We start from the raw sequence: 19,132 nt of genomic DNA on the forward strand, positions 1-19,132 counted from the left end.
TCTCCGTCCAGTCTATGGCCGAGCAGCTGGCAGAGAACTATCACAACACCTGGGGCAGGAAGAAGAAGCTGGAGCTGCAGGCCAAAGGTAAGATGGCTCTTTGTGAGAAGTTCATTTGAAGCATTGGTTGCTAGTTTGTGGTGTGTTGAGTAACTCGATTATTGCTTTTAGGCAGTGGCACCCATCCTTTGCTCGTGCCTTATGACACCCTGACGGCTAAGGAGAAGGCCCGGGACAGGGAGAAGGCCCAGGACATGCTCAAGTTCCTCCAGCTCAACGGATACTCTGTGACAAGGTACGCAGGAAGTACTCAACATTGACATGAAGACATTTTGATTATTCCTGTTTCGCAGCAACACTTTGGCATGTGTGATTGAACATGATGTATTATGCATATTGTAAAGAAAGAAAAGTGAATCATGGACAGGATTGTTGGTGAATAACAGGAATGACTCAGTTGTATCTATGTTTCTCTGTCTCTCTATTTCATGTTTACTCCCTCTTCTCTCCACCCTCAGGGGACTGAAGGACATGGAACAGGACATTTCCTCCATCGAGAAGCGTTTTGCCTACGGCTTCCTCCAGAAACTCCTTAAATGGATGGACATCGCCCAGGAGTTCATCGCCCATCTTGGTAATTCAACATCAATACTTGAATTGTGTAACATTAACTCCATCATGCACCTTTTGACTAGGAACTGACTTTGCTTCATTCTTGTTTGTTTTTTAACAGAGGCTGTGGTTAGCAGTGGTAGAGTGGAGAAGTCACCTCATGAACAAGAGATCAAATTCTTTGCCAAGGTGAGATGTTCAATGCTGTATTAAAGTATGCTGTACAGAACCTCCACTTTCTAGGGATTTAACCCACTTAAAGGGGCCCTATGCTGCTTTTAGGGGTTTCCCTTACCTTTAGTGTGTTTTAGAGGTTTTTGTGCATGTAAATGGTCTGCAAAGGCTAAAATCCCAAAGTTCCCTCCATAGTGTCATCACTATGTAACACTGGCGCTGATTGGTCAACTGCTTAGAGATGTCCTATCACAACAGAGCCGGCTAGCTAACCAATCAGATATGACTGTTTAAAATGTCCCAGTAGAGGCACAACATTCGAAATATTATCCAGCAAAACGGTGATTATCTAACAGGGTTCTTACGGTCATTGAAAACCTGGAAAAGTCATGGAAATTCGAAATGCTAATTCCAGGCCCTGGAAAAGTTATGGAAAACAATATTTTTCACAAAGTTTTTGGAAAAGTCAAGGAAATGTAACTAAAGTTGCATCAAATATAATTTATATTTTAGCTAATCGCCGAAATAGTAATACTATAATGATAATAAATACTCCATCGTATAGTAATGAAACGTAAAATGGCATTTAACTGACGAGGTATTTTGCTGGTGAGAGATTTGAGTTGCTTTAGCCTGTAGAAGCTAGTAAGCCTACTATTGGATTTGTTTTAGATAGGCACAACATGTTTCATATGCAGACCTTATTTTCCTGTTCCATGTTAAAATAAACCATTTTCAGTGGTACCGCTGAGAAAGTAATTTTTTTGGTCATGGAAAATGAGGTAAAGGTCATGGAGAAGTCATTGAAAATCATTGGTGAAAACGTGTATGAACCCTGATCTAAGTATTTTTTAGTATTGCTCCAATTTTTGATCCCTGGTTGTTGTTTTTGTATAGATCCTCTTGCCATTGGTGAATCAGTACTTCAAGAACCACTGCCTGTACTTCCTCTCCACTCCTGCAAAGTTGTTGGGCAGTGGAGGGCATTCCTCCAACAAGGAGAAGGAGATGATTGCAAGGTATTTACTGAGCTTAAACGCTTTCATTTATATTCAAAAGGTTGTGATTGGAACTCATCCCCACTCTCCCTCTTCCATGTGTCTCCATCCCTCTCTTCTTATGTGCAATATCCAGTCAATTACCTTGATCTCCCTTTTGCTTTCTCAAACCTTTCCTGCCCTGTTTTTCTGTCCCCTCCTTTTCCCTTCTCCTCTTTTCTCCTCCTACCTCAGTATCTTCTGTAAATTGGCTGCTTTGGTGAGACACAGAGTATCTCTCTTTGGTAAGGAATCTGCATGCTGGTGTTATGCCCTATCACCATCTCCGTTTCTGTCTTATTTATTTTGATCTCTGAAGATCTTTTTTTGCTCTGTCTTTCTTCAATGTTATATACTTATGACCACTGATTCTACTGACACTCTCATTCTCTCTTTACTTCTCACTGGTTCTCTTCGCTTAATGCTTCTCTGTCTTAAGCTCATCTTCTGCTTGGCTGTGATGTTTTCTGTAACCTGGTTTGGACGCACCATCTCTTTGTGGATTCACAACTTAAACTCTCTGTACACATAAAGACAGAAACAGGCGTTCTTTATTGATTTTTAAACTTACACCGTTGTATGACTATCAATCATAATGGAGCTATAATGGTTGCACGTGCAATGGCCCCATTTTCACTCTTTCGTTTGAGACCTGTTAATGGGATGAATAGGAAAGAAGTATCTGAACCAAATCTTACCAACAGCATCAGAACAGCTGTGGCTATTTATATCACCAATACAATTCATTTATTAAATGTGTCTCAAACCGTAGTCACGTTGATTTATTATTCATCATTAAAGGCTTGGGTGCCTTAGATGAACATTTTACACTGAGCTCTGTAGACTGAAACACTAGCTAAGGTTACATCATCTTATATTCCACGTCCACCATATCACTTGTAGCTATTTTTAGAAACGTGTGTATGCCTGGTGTGAAGTACAAGTGAAGTGTGCACATTCTCCCACCCGTTCTCTTCTTTTATAAATACCAGTTGATGTGTGGGGAGATGCAGTATGCATGGTTTTTATCAACCTTGTTATAATAAAGCAGTATCTTCTGTATCCTCATTCTCATCTGCCTTCACCACCATGTGTCTCTAATAGTTTGTAACACATTATGTTGAACATTTGTCTCTGTAACTGATCCTCCACAAGAGTCAAACTGCAAATTAAATCACAGTATAGCAATGTACGGTTATACATGTTTAAAGGGGACTTATGATGCACATTTTCAGATTCAAACTTTCATTTGGGGTTTCTACCAGAATATGTTACAGTGATTTCATATTTAAATAATCACATTACTTTTCTCACACTGTCAGTCTGAATGTACCTTCTTTGACCTTTTATCAGAAACAATCTGTTTTACCACCTGTCTCTGTAAGCTACCACCCCGAACACCGTCTGCTTTGATTGGCTTGCATGTCAATTTGCGAAGTAGTTCTCAAGTCCTTGTTTGAAGAAAGTGAGCAGGGGGTTAAAGCAAATGTTCATAGTGGCCAACAGTGGTACTACAACAGCCTGTGACATCATTCGGGACAAATAAGACTGTTTCCCATTGACTTACATTGGGAAAGAGACGCTGTCAATCAGTGGATTGTTTAGTTTTTTTGTAAATTGGAATGAATGAGGCCCTGTCTCCAACGCTCTATCCAGTGCTCTTTATACATCCATGGTTGAAATACATAGAAAGGGAAGCCAAATCTCAAAGGCTTGTTGAATCCTATGTTTTTCTGAACAGGACAACCTTCAAAAACACAGACTGAGTTGTCTTATTTCACAGTTGTGGGTTGGTAGTCACTTCAGATACTCAAATGTATGTGCACAAACACAAGAAAGTGAGTTTTCATGATATATCCCCTTTAATTTTGGTCATTTATGGAAAAAAAGTATCTGTTTTGAGTAAAAATTCATGATCTCAATGTCATTTTGAGCTTTATCAACACGCTCTAATGGTATGTGTCCTGTTTTCAGTTTGTAATGTTTTGAGGGATAATGTCCTTTACAACAATTAAAACTTATAGAAAGCTGATTTGATAACTAGGACAGCTTTGACAACACTTCTTTATTGTGCTGTTTCCAGGCACAGACGCAGGTGCAGTTGTAAACTGTCTGCACATCCTCTCACGATCACTGGATGCCAGGTAACTCACGCTGTATTCATATCACACCCTCAGCACAACCCCAGGCATACCTACACATATCTTGTTTTTTTTACCTTTGTGTCCTTCTTTTCAAGGACTGTTATGAAATCTGGTCCTGAAATTGTTAAGGCCGTCCTGAGGCAGTTCTTTGAGAGTGCTGCGGATGACATTGAGAAGATGGTGGAGAATCTGAAACTGGGCAAGGTGTCCAGTCGGAACCAGGTCAGAGCAACACCACACTGAGTTGTTTTTACATTTCACCCGTCATTTAGTTGGAATGATGATACAGCATTCCAACTACTTGTTCTTCGACGCACAAAATTCTTTATTATTATTCCGCCGCGTTATTTTGTCTTCTCCTCCCACATTCCACATCGCAGAAACTCTGTTCAAACATCAAAACGTTCAGCTCGATCGGGAATCGATTGCTTCTACTTTTATCATTCATAACTTTCATAATTCCCGAGATACATCCCATAATTCATCACATTTTTTACATGGAAGTCATTGGAGAAATTCTTCAGACTTGAAAAATCTTCATGCGACTTCAACTGCTAACTGTTCCTTCATACTTTCACTCAGAAACCTCATTACAACTTTAAAATGTTACACATCTTTCTGACATTATTCATATTAAACAACTTTTAAATCAGATTCATACTTTTAGAAATATTAAACATTGTTCAGACCTTGGTAAAGAGGCCTTCTTCAGATTTTAACATTAGTGTGTATTGCGCAGCTCGTTAAGGCTTAGGCCCCGGCCACACGAGGACGATAACTGTCGTATCTGCTACAGTTCTCTATCAGACAGACGGTTCGGCCACACGAGGCCGACATGGAAACGCAGAAAACGATAACGGGTCCCAAGGTGGGTAGATTTGCAAACGAAATGCTCTGGGGGGTTTTTCATCTGCTGGTGGACTACCGGAGAGATTTACAGCAGGGCAGGGAGAAAAAGAGCCAGAGAATAAACAGAAGGGCAACCATGGCAACCATGCGCGGGAAGTCTTCTTCGCTGCTTTTGTGGCAGGAGTACAGCGCCACTTACAGGCCCGGCATATGTACTACAGCGTCTCCAGCGCTTTCGAGCGGTCGTGTGAACGGACACGTTTCTGGTGCCTATTGCGTGTGGACGGAAGACTTTTTTGATATCGATTTCGGTCCGTTTGCGTTATCGTCCTCGTGTGGCTCCAGCCTAAGAGTGCGTGATGTCACCGCTAGAGTGGAGGAGAGCTTGAAATTCGCCTTCATATATATTTTTTAAACCTGCCATAATTCCCAAACCCTACACTCCTTGGACATCATTTTTCATGAGAAACGTAGGAAAATATCTCGTACTGTAGCTTGAAAAAAAAAAATTAAGCAAAATAATTTTAAAAATGCCTCTTGAGGGCATGAAGTGACAAAAACTTTCAACATGTCTCCATTAAGGCCCATTGTAAATTCAGGCTAATCTTTCCTCACAGCAGCAGCGGCACACCTTTAGTTAATCTGCCAAAAAGGCCATATTATTGACCCCAAAGTACACAAAAAGCAGATTTAGACGCTCGTTAGGGTCCTGGCATGCTGCACATGTTGAAATTTCACCGATATCTGCTACGGTTCTTCAACAAAACGTTCACATGTAAGAGGTTTATCTCTCATTCAGAACAATGGAAAGGCTCTCCTCTCACTGATTAATGCACATCACCATGGAAACCTTTGATCTCTGGGCTCAAGCACAGGTGTTTCATAACGTCGTTAGCTCAAACATAAACACCTGTGTCATGGAACACGATGATGTCATAACTCCAACTGACATGCTCAGAACGCCACCAAACATCACATGATGGTTAACACTGTGGCCCTGAACAGCTCTACATCAAATCTGATGTTACATAATGTGGTGTTACCATGGAAACGCATCCCTCGCCATAAAACACAATGTCACTTTAACTCCAATGGACACGGTCCGATCGTGCCCCAATCTTCACCTGTATATCACCGGTCCATGCCTCAACAGCTCTACGCCAAATCTGAGATCTCACCATATGCGTTTCCATGGAAACGCATCCATTGCCAAAACACACGATGTCGCTGTAACTCCAATGAAAAGGGTCAAAACAGCACCAGACTTCAGATAATGGTTAATGGTCCAGCCCTCAACATGTCTATGTGCCAATAGTGAGTTTTCCTCAAAAGCTGTTGCCATGGCAACGCATCCCTCGCAATAAAACACGATATTGCTATAAGCTCAAACTTCACATGTGTGCTAACAGTCCAGCCGTGAAGACATCTACGGGACAGTTTTGAGATTTCTTCAAATGCTGTTGCCATGGCAACACAATGCTCGCCATGAAACACGGTTTTCTCATAACTCCAGTGAAAATGCTCCAAACGGCCCAAAACTTCACAGGTTTGGTAACGATGCAGCCATCAACACATCTAAGCGTATTATGGGGTGTCATCAAATGCCGTTACCATGGCGACAGATCATTCGCCATCAAGTTAGTTCAAAAGTTTGCAGTTCAAATATTCTGCTGCTTTTCCAAGCCTTTTTACTTTCTTTTCTTCTCTTATCACACATTCAAGCCCCCAGTGTTCATGTATCATTTCAATTTAAATTCTTCACTTTCTTCTTACACATTACATTTCAGCATAGCAGTTTAGCGTCAGCTTTTCAGCATAAAGCATTCCCACTAGCAATTTCTTCAGGAATTGCATTCTCTAGTTGTGAGCTGATGTCTGTATTTGTGTGTGTGTTCCTGTACTTTAGGTTAAGGGTGTGTCCCAGAACATCAACTACACCACCAACGCTCTGCTGCCAGTCCTCACCTCGCTGTTCGACCACATCGCCCAGTTTCAGTTTGGAGACGACGTCATGTGTGAGTGAAAGGCTTTTCTCTATTAAATAAATGGTTCATCACTTCACTGACAGAAACTTAATGCAATGACTTTTTTCTCTGTATCCTCAGTGGACGACTTGCAAATATCCTGCTATCGTTTGATGTGCAGCATCTACTCTTTGGGCACGGTGAAGACTCCACATGTAGAGAAGTGAGTATAGACCTCTGGATCTATGGAAGTCTTCAACAATTTGCATTTAAATGGGATTTGTATCAAGTTAATTTAATTTATATAGCCTAAAGTATAACTCTTTCCCTTGATTAACATGAAATACTGCACAACCTTTAACACCAAATGTTAATGTGTGCTTTTATGGGTTGATTATGCATTGATTTATACTTGGTTTAATGTAGACATTTCATAAAGGGTTTTATATTTTTCTCTTGTGCAGACAGCGACCGGCTCTTGGCGAGTGTTTGGCCCACTTAGCAGCTGCCATGCCAGTGGCCTTCCTGGAGCCATCCCTGAATGAGTACAACATGTTCTCTGTTTACACCACCAAGACTCCCAGAGAGAGAACCAGTGGGTTTTTCTCTGACAATCTTACAATTATAAGAATCAGTTCATAATCAAATGTTGCCTCCTCATATTCCACCTGTGTACACCCTCCGTTCTCAGTTCTGGGTCTCCCGAGCCAAGTGGAGGAGCTGTGCCCGGACATCCCCGAGCTGGAGGTCCTGATGAAGGAGATCCACGACCTGGCCGAGTCAGGGGCTCGCTACACAGAAATGCCCCATGTGATTGAGATCACCCTGCCCATGTTGTGTAACTACCTGCCCCGCTGGTGGGAGAGGGGCCCGGAGAATCTCCCCGAGCAGGAGGGCCAGGTCTGCACCTCCGTCACTTCGGAGCAGCTCAACCAGCTGCTGGGGAGCATCATGAAGATCGTGGTTAACAACCTGGGTATAGACGAGGCCTCCTGGATGAAGAGATTGGCAGGTCAGTCATCAGAAGTTTCACAATAAGTCACAAGGCTGTTGGTCTGTAGTCATAAGGCGCTTTCACACCAAGTACTTTGCCGTACTTAGTTCATCAGAACTAAAGAGTTCTGATGAACTAAAGAGCAGATTGCGCTCACACCGGAATAAGTCCCTGAGGGAGGGTTAGGCAAATGAAGCCGCTGACGTTACTTCTTCTTCTTCTGCTTTGGGTTTACTGGCAGGCCGCAAACAACTTCACGGTGTATATTACCACCCGAAGTTCCCGGCCGGAAGTCCCCGGAGTTGGGGACTGGCTTCAGTAGAAGCTGCTGGGAGTCTTCCCAGCAGCTTCTACTGAAGCCTTCCGAGTAAATCGCCAGAAACGTCGACACCTCCTCATCTCCACCGCTCCCATGTTTTCTTTTGTGTTGCCATAAGTTAGTCTCTCTCCGTTTGTGCGCTGGGCTAATGCTAATGCTAATAATGCTAATGCGAGGAAAATAAAATGGCGGCTTCACAAAACTTTTTGGGAGTTTTACGGGGCGTGGTTTGCAATCCGCCCAGCCAATCAGAAATGGGAACCTTTTTCTCCCATGAAAGTACCTGCTCTCTAGCAGGGACTGAAAAGGGGGTGAAAAGGTTCTCATGAACTAAGTTCTAGTTCCGGATTTTTTTGGTGTGAACGCAAATTTTCGGAACTATATCTGAACTATACTGGAACTATACTGGGAAAAGTACTCCGGTGTGAAAGCGCCTATAGTGTGGTGCAGGAATGAGTCCTAAAACCCATAAATGAGTTAGCATTTTACCACGTCCTGTCCCCTCACCTCGAGGTTAACTGTTTTGTATCGTGTTTTTGGTTAGATGCCTGAAAGAGGGTCTGTGTTTAGCACAAGCTTGAGAGAGTATCACTTGTTGTTCTACGACAAAATACGTCAGTAAATACCCCACTGGTAAATGACTAAATGAGACCACTAAACTTCATCAGGACGAACATTAGCAGCCTTTAGCTAAGCGATAGTGATGGGTAGTGCTTGTTGTTGAGGGACCCCTTACAATTCTTACTTATGGGTCGGCATACAAAAATACATCATCACTTTACAACTCCATTGCCTTTGTTTGTTTGATTGATTAGGCATGAAGAGTAATATTGGTTAGGATAAGTGTAAGATTATCAGGGTAAGCAAACAAGAAGCAGTGTAGGGCGTGTCATGGCATTGCCTTTATAGGAACCCCCCATGGCTGTTTCTGGTCAGGCACTATTCAAAGTATCAGTGTGAGGCAACTTTTCATAGCTAACCTTCTTTTTTTTAGGGTTAGGTTTTTTTTTTAGATAACTATACTGACTCTTACTGCTGCTGATGTCAGCTAATTCCTGTTTACCTCTTGTCCAGTGTTCTCCCAGCCTATTGTCAGCAGGGCTAAGCCAGAGATGCTTAAGTCCCACTTCATCCCCACCATGGAGAAGCTGAAGAAGCGTTCAGGGAAGGTGGTGGCCGAGGAGGATCAGCTGCGCATGGAGGGCAAGCAGGAGATGGACAGTGAGAACGGGACCATCCGAGATGAGTTCGCTGTGCTGTGCCGGGACCTGTATGCTCTCTACCCCCTGCTCATCCGCTACGTGGACAACAACAGGTAGCTGATCTTAGCGATGACGTGATACATGAGGGATAATGTGCAGAGAGCCAGTCATCCTAGCATAAGGAACCCTGACAGAGTAATCAGGGGGTTTTAAATCTAGCCATAGGGGTTCCTTTAAAGGTCTCCTATCATGCAAAATGCACTTTTTGATGTCTTTTATACATAAATATGTGTCCCCGGTGTGTAAGGAGACTCACAAAGTGTCAGAAAACAAAAGACCCTCTCTCTTTTCCTCCGTACCCAAATCTAAAAAAACGGGGATACAACGGAGCTGATCCAGACTTGCTGTGGGCTGGCTTTACACCCACGGCGCTATCAGAAACGTCGCTATCAGGAACAATGCCCGACGTGTTTTGGAAATAAATGGTCTTTGTTTACATTAGCAAGCATCGCTAACACTGGAGAGAGTATGTGTAAAAAAATCAGGAAATAAAAAAAGGAACTCACCTTGTGGTAAACCCGCAAGAGAGAAAAAGCATTTGAGCTCCATACTGTTTCAGAAATAATCTTTGATGTAGTTCTGAACATAATATGGCGTTTAATCACGGCAGCATGTAGCTGTATCTGGGTAGAATTCTCCCGCCTTTAAAAAGGATAGTTTTGCTACCACTAACAAAATGTTTGCCTTTATAGCCAAGTTACTTAAAATGACGGTACTACTGATCTAGGTTTTCATGCCTCATAAATGTCCTAGTCCGTTCACAGTTTCTTTCAAATGTACCAGTTTGTAAACACTGCCATACTGTGTTAGGGTTTACTTCCTGTCTGTCTTCTTCTGCTGATTTCTCTATCCTGCTGCTCTCTGTGTCTTTATCCTCTTTCTTTCTTTTGCTCTGTTTTCTTGTTCTTGTTCTCTTTGGCATTTCTTTACTGGCGACAGTTTAGCCATGGGTACAAATATATTGCTTGCCAGATATATGCAAAATAATATTCCTTAGTGTTTTCTGATGGAGAAACGGAACAAAAACAGATGTGTTGCCTTGATCAGAGCATCTTTAGCAACGGTCTGCAAACTACTGAATTTACTAACTGACCAATCAGAATCATTTAATCAAATAAAAAGTGTAATAAATATGCATAACACATTATTGCTTTCAATTGTTAGTATAACACTTTATAACTTAGTTGACTCTATTCTCCAGAGTAACTCACAATCAATGAGCATTGTTTTGCTTTAAGAAGACACTATTATGGCATTTAATTTGATATAACCACACTTCACTGTTAAACACATATCAGTATTCAGTGCTTTCCTGGCGTGGCCAGTTTGTATTACGTTTTCAAGGGGAAAAGCTTCAGACTTAAAGAAATTCAAGTTAAAGATAGTAAAACCAAAAAGGCAAAATGGATCTACCAAAGCAGTTTTAATTTCAAAGTACAATGTCATCAGTTTGTATAAAGTGATATCAAATGTTTCTGGTATATTAACAGAAAAGCCTTTCCCCTGCTCTTCACTAGGATTTACAGAATGTATTTAAGAGTTTAAGTTAATCCATGCAATTGTCTGTGTGTAGGGCGAGATGGTTGACCTGTCCTGACCCGGATGCAGAGGAACTCTTCAGGATGGTGGGGGAAGTCTTCATTTTCTGGTCCAAATCCCACGTGAGTCTTTGTGTCTTTTATGAGTTAGCTTTTTCGGTTTGGCAATTGTTGTCTTTCCTTTCCCATGTGACATTTGTTTTCTGTGTTATTCCTCACAGAACTTTAAGAGAGAGGAGCAGAACTTTGTGGTGATGAATGAGATCAACAACATGTCCTTCCTGACCGCAGACAGTAAGAGCAAGATGAGCAAGGTGAGAGCGGACAAGCAGACAAAAGGCCAAGAAAAACATAGCCTTTCACTAAATGAGATGTTTATTCACTTACATGCATATCTTGAGCTGTAATACATTACGTAACTAAACTCTAATAATGTAATATTTCACTAACACCACCCATTCTAAGCGTTTTTATATCAAACCCCCATCTGAACTTTTATCATCTGTTATTTCCTGTCTTCTGTCTTCCTGTTCCTTTAAGTTGATATTGATATCAGGTGAAAAATAATAATAATATTCTAAAATTGAAAGAGTAATAGAGTGGTGCAGGAATTAGTCCAAAACCCGTAAAATGAGTTTTTAGCACTTTTTGGCTGCATCACCTCAAAATCAATGGTTTTTTCAAATTCGTTTTTTTTTTAGATACCAAAAATAAGGTCTGTGTTGAATACTAGTTTAAGAGATTTTCTCTTTTTTGTTCGACAACATAAAATATGTTAGTAAATACTCCAAAGGCAAATGTATGAAGCTTTTCCGTGTCTTGTTAGCAACCGCAGCTAGCGCAGCTGCTAACAAGTGTCTAAATGAGACATGTAAAAGTGGTACTAAACTTGATCATGCCAAACACTAGCCACCTTTAGCTTAGCTGTGTTGTTATGGAGTAATGTGAGTGTGATGTAGGTTGTTAATAACCAGTTACTTCTGGCGAGTGCGTTTTCACTTCAAACATTCTAAAAGTGATGATTATAAGTGGAGATTATTCTGCTGAACCAAACATGTAGGTATCATAAATGTTTGTTTGCCCCATTCCGAAATCCAATGAAAACATTCCTTTAGCTTTTTGACAAGGGAGCCCTAACGATGCTAACTTCACTGCACCACTCTATAGTAGTAAAAATGATGATGATCCATCCTAAGAGTGATCTTAGTTGATGTATGTCCTGAATTTATTACTTAAGAACCAGTGCGAAGAAACTTTTTGATTTTAAGAAAAAATGTATTCCCTTTTTCTACGGGGGAGGATTAGGGCCACATGTGCATTTTTTTACGTCTGTCTAAAAGTGATATTTATTTTAGTTGTGAAAATTAAGTCAGAATTGTGACTTACATTTTTTTTTTAAGTCACTTTTGGTCAGATCTCCACAAAGATGTCACATGTGGCCCTAATGCCATTCCGTAGTATTCCCCCTCCTACTTCACAAATACTCTAGGGAGTCTTGGCAAGTCTTTCACTGTTCACCAGTTCTCAAGTGGTACACCCTAGATAGAAAACCATTAAGATCAGACCTAGAAAATGGATCACCAAAATAATATATACGTGGTGGTCCATAGTGTTTAGGCAGTAGTAGGAGTGTCGCTAACTGTGTTTTCTCCTTATATCCTGTGTCGCGGGTTGGACGCTGGGCCACTAGGCCGGAGATGGAGAGGTTAGACTGTGTTTGTGCACGAGCGCTGTGCTGATCGCATGGCACCCTGAGTTTTGGGAGGCATTTCATCAAGCTCTCCCATGGACACCGCATTTCTTACACATAGACCCCAAAATGCACACACATACATACACACAAACAGGGTTATGAACAGGGAAATCATAACTTACTCTATCTTATTTTGTTCACTGATATTGCAAATGCAATATGAATTGCAATATTAAGGGAATTCACATTTTACTTATTCACATTATAATCGAGAAAAATATTGAAATGATAATTTCTTTCAAAGGATCTGTAACACTAAAGACTTTTCTTTCAAGTTTGTAAACCGGGACCTCCCTGCATCACACAGTACTTCATTTAGATATTTTCACATACTTTACCTATCAAATATTGAATATTGAATGCGATTTGGATATTGCACTAGTCCATATTTATTCTGATTTAGATTGAATTTGATTAGTTGTGCAGCCCTAATTAACACACAGTTACTATCAGTCAAATCCATTCCTCAGTATAAGCTATGTTACAATAATAATTGATATCCATAGGTAAGATGATACTGTTTAATGGAGACTTAGTTGAAACTGCTTTTTGTGAGTGGGACCCTTTCACGATATTATTTGAAGTAATATTGAGTTTGAATCTGAGCGTGTAAGCGATGTGCGTCCTGTCTTTGTGTGTATGTGTATGTGTGAGTAGGGGTCTGGAGCGGCTTGATGAAAGCTCTTTGCTGTAGATGGAAGTGGCCTGAGAGGTGTCATGGCGCTCGGCTGAGCAGTTGTGTATTTCATTTCCAATGTGCAATTCTGCGGCCGAGCACCATCACCCTATTGTTCTTTGATGAATAAAGAGTTTGCCTTCAGATGGTCCCTGACGGATACAGTTGAGGACACCGTGCTGCTGTGCCATCTGTGACGCTGAAGTGTTTTTAAGGACACTTGGGATTTCTTTCAGCTTTTGTGGTAAAAGATTCCTGCGCTGGGGGACTCTTCTCTTTTCAGTCTTATCATCAGCTTTGTTTTCACTATCTCTTTTCACCAAAATACCATACCATAAGATTCACTTGGTCATTCAGCAGCATATGGCGGAGAACTGAAGACCACCATATTTACTAACTGGACATGTCCCTCCATGTCTAATTCATTGACTCCATCAACTAGTTAAATCATTGAATAATCTCTGTTTTGATGTTTTTTTCCGTGGTTGCTGTAAGATAAATAAGAAAACCTCCTCTCCTTGGCTTTCATATGGGCATTACTGCAGTAAGCTCCTGTTGCCTGACCATCACAACGCCTCTCTCTGCTCAAAGAGCGGTTCTGACCCAGGTCCACACGCTGCACTGAGGGCAGAGGGCCTGCTGTGAGGCCAGGCAACAGTCAGCAATGAGCATTGGCAGCTTCAGGACAGGAGTGTGTGAGAAGAGCTCCAGGGCGATGGAGCTGACCCCACAGACTGCTCTGTGTGCTGTCCAGTGGACAGAAAGTGCCCTCTCACTGCTCTACTAACAGCCAGGCTGCATTGTGCATAATGTCTGTAGCTGATGCAGCAGCGAGCAACTGAACCCATACCATTTTTAGATGAAAATGTATTTGTGGGTCTGTCTTAGTTTGAGCAGATTAATAATTACTTTCCCTAAGTTGTTGATTCACTTTATTGGCATGTTGTGGTATAGCAAATGGGAACCGCGATGCATTTTGTGGGAGCGCGGCCATCTTTGAAGGATAGCAACTATAGCAACATCATGTGCTGTCAACATCCATCAGCTTTCAGCTGTTTTGGATTCGAAATAATCACGGCACAAAAATCCATTCCCTTACAGAGAGAAAAAAATGCAGTTAATTAACGGTACCTATACTTACGTATGAAGAGAAGAATGCTCTGATCACTGTTACTGATCTTGGCGCCCATCTGGTGTTTGGAGTAAGTGCCCACACCTGTTGGCAATCTGAAAATGTTAAATATTTAGAGGCCATTGGAAAGTTTACAAACAGGGAATACAGGACCTTCAGATGTAGAGGCCACAATCATCCAGACAAAAGTAGGATAGCTAATGTTGTGATAGCTGAATGCTAACAAAATGTTGGCTTATGCATTTATCTACCTATATATTTATATATACTGAGATATTTCATGTATTCACTTTTTTTTATTTGTAGTGGTTTGTGTTACTGTAGTTCAGCAATTCTTTTCAGCACTTGCAGTAAACTATCAGCAGACCATTTGGCATAGCTTGCTAATGTTTGCTACGACTCATGACCATCCATGTAGGAACATAATTACCCAAGAATCTCATGATCCTCTTTTGTTTTGTTTGTTGGTCGTGGTTTCAACTCAAAAGTGACGTGGAAAGGTTCTGCTGCTTAGCTCGCCATACAGGTAAAGTCAACAGGTTCGGTTGCATTCGCTGGTATCCTCAAAGATGGCTGACGTGCTGTTAAAGACATCACATTCCCATTCCCTAAAATGTTACCTCAGCAGTTGGTTCTGGCCCGAATTCCTGTTATGTTTTGTGTTAGAAGCAGCCCTTACTTTATTTGTTAAATATTGTCAAAAGCCTCTGATATTATATAAAACATATAATATATTATATTTTCTGAAAAGGAAATGTTTGATGTGTGAGGCGCAGGGGCTTTAAATGGATCACTGATGAATCGGTTTCAACGTGTCCTCTTTTCTTTAGTCTGGAGGCTCAGAGCAGGAGCGTACCAAGAAGAAGCGGCGCGGGGACCGCTACTCTGTGCAGACCTCCCTCATCGTCGCTGCTTTAAAGAAGATGCTTCCTATCGGCCTCAACATGTGCTCTCCTGCAGACCAGGAGCTCATCAACCTGGCCAAGATCAGATACTCACTGGTACTTGGATGTGTTTGAAAGCAACTCGCTGACTGTATTTCGCCCCAGCATGACACAACTGGAACTGTGTCTTAGGGTCATTTGTTTGACTGTTTGATGTATGTATATTGAGTGAATTAATAAGTGATGAATTTCCCCCCAACCCTGGTCTCTTCCCTTGTAGAAAGACACGGATGAAGAGGTTAGGGAGTTCTTGACCAACAATCTGCATCTGCAAGGGAAGGTAGGTTCATCTTTATTATCGTTTTACATATTAAAGATATATTTACTTGTAAATATTTCTTCACACGATATGCATATTTGGCTTCAGGTGGAGGACCCCGCTATGCGCTGGCAGATGTCTCTCTATAAGGAGAATTCCGGGAAGGCAGAAGATGCAGAGGACCCTGAGAAAGTGGTAAAAAGAGTACAAGAGGTGTCGGCTGTCCTTTACCACATCGAGGTGGTGAGTAAAGACACAAGTTTCATTATTTGGTTAAACAAGCGCTTTCATGAAACATGAGGCCTTATTCTAAGGAAGGATTGTTTCAGTAAACATATACATCTTGCTTTAGACGGAGCATCCCTACAAGTCTAAGAAAATGGTGTGGCACAAGCTGCTGTCAAAGCAGCGGCGCAGAGCTGTGGTGGCCTGTTTCAGGATGACCCCCCTGTACAACATCCCTGCGTAAGGATTCTCTTTCCTACTCCATTCTTTCTTTATATTGACTGATTAAGAGATTACAGGACAGGTGAAGACAAACACAGGATCACATGCAGACAACATTTCTTTACAAAGTATGACACATTACAGAAAAACTCTTGCTAACTTCACTGCACCACTCTATAGTAGTAAAGGGGCTGAAGGGCAAGTGATACATATTCTGGTGATCCATCCTAAGTGTGATCCAAGTTGTTTTGTCTCCTGTATTTTATGACTTAAGAACCAGAGAGAAGAGAGTTTCTTATCATAAAGGTATTCCCTAGCAATATGATTTAACCCCCGCCCAATTCACAGAATATATATATACATATATATATATGTGCCTTTATACTGATTCTATTGTATATGGAGATTAGAATTTACAACCATTTTTAAAATATTCTAAATAAAGAATGTTTTTTTTTGTTGAAACTTTGATACAGCAAGTGTGTGGTTGTTAGTTGGTGTAAATGGGTGAGGGAGAGGGGACTGGAGTGAGATACTATATAAGCAGGGCACATTTTTTTAAAAGAAAGAAAAATAACACTTCACATTAGCATTTACAGACGTGTTGAATTGCATGTCGTCGTCGTCCCCCCCCCCCACAGGCACAGGGCGACCAACATGTTCTTAGATGCCTACAAACGCAACTGGTTGGAGACTGAAGGTTATTTGTTTGAGGACAAGATGATTGACGACTTATCAGTAAGTCATCCTCCATTTTATTCTGAGATCTACAATTTGGCGTTTAAGGATATCGTCCATTGTGTACGCTAGGACTTCTTATGATTCATGTTATATCCAATGACTAGAAAGCCTTGGAGGAAGAGGAGGAAGAGGAAGAGGAGACCGAGACGAAGCCTGACCCCCTTCATCAGCTGATTCTTCATTTCAGCCGCACAGCTCTCACAGAGAAGACGTAAGAGTCGTTTGCTTTTCCCTCGGCTAACCTTCCACCTGTTCCTCAGTGATGATTCCTGTTCTGTCTTTTTCTCATTGCAGTAAACTTGACGTTGACCACCTCTATATGTCTTATGCTGATATTATGGCAAAGGTAAGACAGTCAGTGAGCAGAAACTTACATTTGATCCACAAGAGCAATGTTCTCATATGTTAATTGTGTGCTTTGCACTAAGGCTGGGCAATATATCCATATTATATCCTGATAAAAGACTACATATCGTCTTACCTTTTGGATATCCTAATATCCTAATACAACATAAGGGTTGTCTTATCTAGGCTGCATTTCCGTAAGGTGATATATTTTGGGGGATTTACCAATCTAGCTGTTGTAATATTTAATTTGAACACTTACAAATATATATTGTGGAAGAACCAAAAGTCAATACTTCAATATACAGTAGTTGCTACATCATGATATAACGTTTTTCTCCACATCTATCAGCCCTTCTTTGCGCATGAAAGATTATAGAAGAAATAACATAACTGGAAATAGAATGATATTTCAAAGCAGAAAGCATGCTGGTATGCTGATTTTCTTTTTCTTTTACCAAATGTAACCCAATGACGTCACGTAACAGACATGGATGTTGTAGTACCACCATTTGGCCACAATTACAAATGTGCTTTGATGCCTGGTTTAACAACATTTGAATTGTTATTATTTTTCATATACATGTTGTGCTTTGTGGAGTAAAGTGAGTGATCCTGCACTCCTTCCTGACCTGCCTTCTTCATCCTTTCAGAGCTGTCACATTGGTGAGGACGACGAAGGGGGAGATCAGGAGGGGGAGGAGCCAGCCTTTGAGGTGCAACAGACAGAATTGGTATGGGGGGGACCAGGGGAAGGGAGACAGGGGGAGTCAGCGGAGAAGCAACTCCCCATCGCCACACCATGACATCACACTGGGCACAAACCCCCCACCACCACAACGTTTCTCTTTTTTCTCTTCCTGTCTTTTCTCTGTCCACTCACACCACGTGTCTACTTCCTGCTGTGGTGGACTGACCTGTGCATGCCTTTGCTGGACTCTGCCCACCAGTCGGATCAATGTCCATTTCCTAAATTGCATGACTTGAGTCCAGAGAGTCGGTGCAGCTAAAGACAACAAAATGAAACCAAGGTTAAAGCTTTGCTAGGTGTTTAATTTCAGAATCACAAATTCCAAGCCTGAATTTTAGGGGTCTAAACAGAAGATTACTGCAATCCATTATGGCTTAGCGTGTGAACTCATTACTTTAAATTCAACATACTTGAGAAAATGAAGTGTGAAAGAAAGTATAATTCCTGTGATACGGAGCTTAAAACCTAAGAATAATACATCGCTGATGGAATTTAAAATGGGGCTTTAGAAATATGAAATATCAATCTCAATTTGAAATTGTTTTAAAAATAAATTATAGCTTAATGTCTGTCGTAAACAGATGTATTAGGTTTGAACATGCAATCTTTAACAGTGCTTCACAAAACTTAAGTTTAACTATATAGTTAACATTGACAAATGTCCCAGCTAATTTCAATGATAAAATCAATATTTAGTTTTGCTTCAAAGATCAGGCTTGGACACTGTGATGTTGTAAATATATAGATCCATTGCTTTTCCTGGAGGACAGCATTACACCCATATGCAATCCAAATCCTTTAATTTACTTTAAAGGAATACTTAATCCCAAAATGATTAATTTGTGTTACCTTGAATTTGTGAAGAAAACTTGCATTTCTTGCACATACAGTATGCTCTGTGAAGAAAGACTCCAAAAACTGTGAACATATTTGAATTGAAGTAAATGGTGCAGTTTGTTAACTGCAAAGCTATACCAAAACATCTGTGTACATATTTAAATGTTCTCTGTTTTTGGATTCTCATGCAATTCATGGTAACACGGGTAAATCATTGATGCTCAAATGATCATTTTGGGGTAAAGTATTCCTGCAAGAACCCCTTTAATTAGTTCAATGTTCTCATTTAAGGTTACTTATATAACTGAACATCATTATCTGGTACCTGATATGTGCTCAGAAATGTAATGTTGT

General features: G+C 40.9%; 1 protein-coding gene across 4 annotated transcripts in view; it reads left to right on the forward strand.

Annotated features, from left to right (window-relative positions):
* The window catches only part of ryr1b (ryanodine receptor 1b (skeletal)), a 114,359-nt gene that overhangs the window by 69,111 nt on the left and 26,116 nt on the right, over positions 1-19,132 (forward strand). For 2 of the 4 annotated variants that reach the window (XM_034115847.1, XM_034115848.1), the window contains 24 exons: positions 12-87; positions 172-295; positions 519-634; positions 734-801; positions 1,684-1,805; positions 2,019-2,068; positions 3,907-3,967; positions 4,063-4,189; positions 6,723-6,831; positions 6,922-7,003; positions 7,245-7,375; positions 7,472-7,792; positions 9,168-9,408; positions 10,929-11,016; positions 11,115-11,207; positions 12,584-12,598; positions 15,285-15,455; positions 15,619-15,678; positions 15,766-15,900; positions 16,010-16,122; positions 16,746-16,842; positions 16,950-17,056; positions 17,140-17,191; positions 17,844-17,924. In XM_034115847.1, the coding sequence (XP_033971738.1) occupies positions 12-87; positions 172-295; positions 519-634; positions 734-801; positions 1,684-1,805; positions 2,019-2,068; positions 3,907-3,967; positions 4,063-4,189; positions 6,723-6,831; positions 6,922-7,003; positions 7,245-7,375; positions 7,472-7,792; positions 9,168-9,408; positions 10,929-11,016; positions 11,115-11,207; positions 12,584-12,598; positions 15,285-15,455; positions 15,619-15,678; positions 15,766-15,900; positions 16,010-16,122; positions 16,746-16,842; positions 16,950-17,056; positions 17,140-17,191; positions 17,844-17,924 (2,640 nt within the window). The remainder of the gene's footprint in view (positions 1-11; positions 88-171; positions 296-518; positions 635-733; positions 802-1,683; positions 1,806-2,018; positions 2,069-3,906; positions 3,968-4,062; positions 4,190-6,722; positions 6,832-6,921; positions 7,004-7,244; positions 7,376-7,471; positions 7,793-9,167; positions 9,409-10,928; positions 11,017-11,114; positions 11,208-12,583; positions 12,599-15,284; positions 15,456-15,618; positions 15,679-15,765; positions 15,901-16,009; positions 16,123-16,745; positions 16,843-16,949; positions 17,057-17,139; positions 17,192-17,843; positions 17,925-19,132) is intronic. The other 2 variants (XM_034115849.1, XM_034115850.1) reach the window with 2 other exon arrangements.

Source organism: Trematomus bernacchii, unplaced genomic scaffold, assembly GCF_902827165.1.
Source record: "Trematomus bernacchii unplaced genomic scaffold, fTreBer1.1, whole genome shotgun sequence".
NCBI classification, from domain to species: domain Eukaryota; kingdom Metazoa; phylum Chordata; class Actinopteri; order Perciformes; family Nototheniidae; genus Trematomus; species Trematomus bernacchii.